This window comes from Zonotrichia albicollis, chromosome 35 (assembly GCF_047830755.1).
Source record: "Zonotrichia albicollis isolate bZonAlb1 chromosome 35, bZonAlb1.hap1, whole genome shotgun sequence".
In the NCBI taxonomy this organism is placed as follows: domain Eukaryota; kingdom Metazoa; phylum Chordata; class Aves; order Passeriformes; family Passerellidae; genus Zonotrichia; species Zonotrichia albicollis.
The window spans coordinates 1,293,894-1,296,149 of record NC_133853.1 but is presented as its reverse complement, the minus strand read 5'-3'; the positions used below and the strand labels follow the sequence as shown (position 1 = coordinate 1,296,149).

Below are 2,256 nucleotides of genomic sequence, written 5' to 3'. Positions count from 1 at the left end.
CCCCAGAGGCTCATTAAAGTCCTTGTGCTGTGTCTGTGCTGCTGAGCTGGGCTGGGCTCCTGGCACAGATGCAGCTCCTGGTAAGCAAGAAGAGCTTCAAAAGCACATTTCTCTTGATGAGCAGCTCTTCTGCCAGCCCAGCAGGGCTGGGAAGGTGCTGAGAAGTGCCTGGGGCAGAATCACTGCCAGCCCTTGGCAAAGGAACCTCTGGCTGCAGGACAATGCAGCTGCAGCTCCTGGAGCCATCTCCTAAAGCTGGAACATCCCAATGCCTACAGACTCTGTGAGTACATTCTCTTATTTTCTCTTGTGCAGAGCAGCCAGGGGTGCCCAGGGCTGTCCTGCAGAGCAGGGTCCTGCACCCCAGGGCACTGTGCTAGGGCAGGGACTCTGCTGCCTGCCAAGGACAGCTCTCAGCCAGCCCTGGCAGCTGCTCCCAGCACTGGGGGACAAGGTCTGGGTGGGAGGAGAGAGCTGGTCAGGCTTGGAAGTGTTCTCCTTGTGTGGGGAGGATGCTGCATTGTTCAGGACTGCTCCCAGCATGGCATTTAACTGCAGAAAATTTCAAAGTAGATTATACAGGGAGCACAGCAAGGCAAGAACTGCATTAAAGGGAAAATCCTGCTTTTTAAATCTACTGCTCTGGGTTGCCTGGATGGGAAATTGCACATAGATATTGATCTCTCAGTTAAAGTTGAGAATTTTAAAAAAAAGTCTCACAGATCTGAAAAAATGAGGCTGTTAAAGCAATCAGCAGAGGGCCCCTTAGAGGCGGCATGACTGTCACTTTTCCAGGCTCCTCAAGGTTGCTCTGATGTTGCCATCAGAGCTTGCAGAGCCAGAGCTGCCCCTGGGCAGTGCCTGAGCTGGGAGGGGTCTGCAGGGCAGAGCTGAGCCCCCAGGGCTGGGCTGGGCTCTGGCAGCACTGGCAGGGCCCAGCCCTGGGCACAGGGAAGCAGCTGCTGGCAGGGACAGCTCCAGGCAGCAGAGCCCCGGGCAGGCAGTGGCGGGAAAGTGCTCCCAAGCTGTGCTGGGATATTTAACGTCCCATCCAAACCCAACTATTCCATGATTACTTTTCTTACAGATCCCCGTGCCCACGCATTGCAAATGTCCAACAGCAGCTCCATCAGCCATTTCCTCCTGATGGCACTGGCAGACACGCGGCAGCTGCAGCTCCTGCACTTCGGCCTCTTGCTGGGCATCTCCCTGGCTGCCCTCCTGGGCAACGGCCTCATCATCAGCGCCGTAGCCTGCGGCCACCACCTGCACATGCCCATGTTCTTCTTCCTGCTCAACCTGGCCCTCAGCGACCTGGGCTCCATCTGCACCACTGTCCCCAAAGCCATGCACAATTCTCTCTGGGACACCAGGAACATCTCCTACACAGGATGTGCTGCTCAGCTCTTTTTTTTTGTTTTCTGCGCTACTACAGAGTATTTTCTCCTGACCATCATGTGCTACGACCGCTACGTGTCCATCTGCAAACCCCTGCACTACGGGACCCTCCTGGGCAGGAGAGCTTGTGCCCACATGGCAGCAGCTGCCTGGGCCAGTGCCTTTGTCTATTCACTGCTGCACACAGCCAATACATTTTCCCTGCCCCTGTGCCATGGCAATGCCCTGGGCCAGTTCTTCTGTGAAATCCCACAGATCCTCAAGCTCTCCTGTGCCAAATCCCACCTCAGGGAACTGGGGCTTCTTGCTGTAAGTGCCTGTTTGGTATTTGTTTGTTTTACATTCATTGTTTTCTCTTATGTGCAGATCTTCAGGGCAGTGCTGAGGATCCCCTCTGAGCAGGGACGGCACAAAGCCTTTGCCACCTGCCTCCCTCACCTGGCTGTGCTCTCCCTGTTCGTCAGCAGTGTAGCAGTTGCGTACCTGAAGCCCCCCTCCCTGTCCTCCCCATCCCTGGATCTGGCCCTGTCAGTTCTGTATTCAGTGGTGCCTCCAGCTCTTAACCCCCTCATCTACAGCCTGAGGAACCAGGAGCTCAAGGCTGCAGTGTGGAGACTGATGACTGGATGCTTTCAGAAACATTAAACTGGTGACCAATTTCTGCCAATCACTTCTAATAAAATCATCTTTGATACTTCTTATTGGCTTCAGTGTGGAAGTTTGTTTTGTTTGATTTAGTTGTTTTCTATTATCCACAAAGACATGTCATCCTTTCTGCCATTTCCCATTTTGTTTCTTTCCAACTTTATTTGTGGCCACAGACTGTGTCAATGAGGGGCTGCACTCTTGGTGGCTTTA

At 53.8% G+C, this 2,256-nt stretch overlaps 1 protein-coding gene across 1 annotated transcript; it reads left to right on the top strand.

Annotated features, from left to right (window-relative positions):
- The first annotated feature begins 1,110 nt into the window (after nt 1-1,110).
- LOC141726439 (olfactory receptor 14J1-like) lies at nt 1,111-2,043 on the top strand. Its single transcript, XM_074531344.1, has one exon. The coding sequence runs from the start codon at nt 1,111-1,113 to the stop codon at nt 2,041-2,043; it is 933 nt and encodes a 310-aa protein (XP_074387445.1).
- The last annotated feature ends 213 nt before the right edge of the window (nt 2,044-2,256 follow it).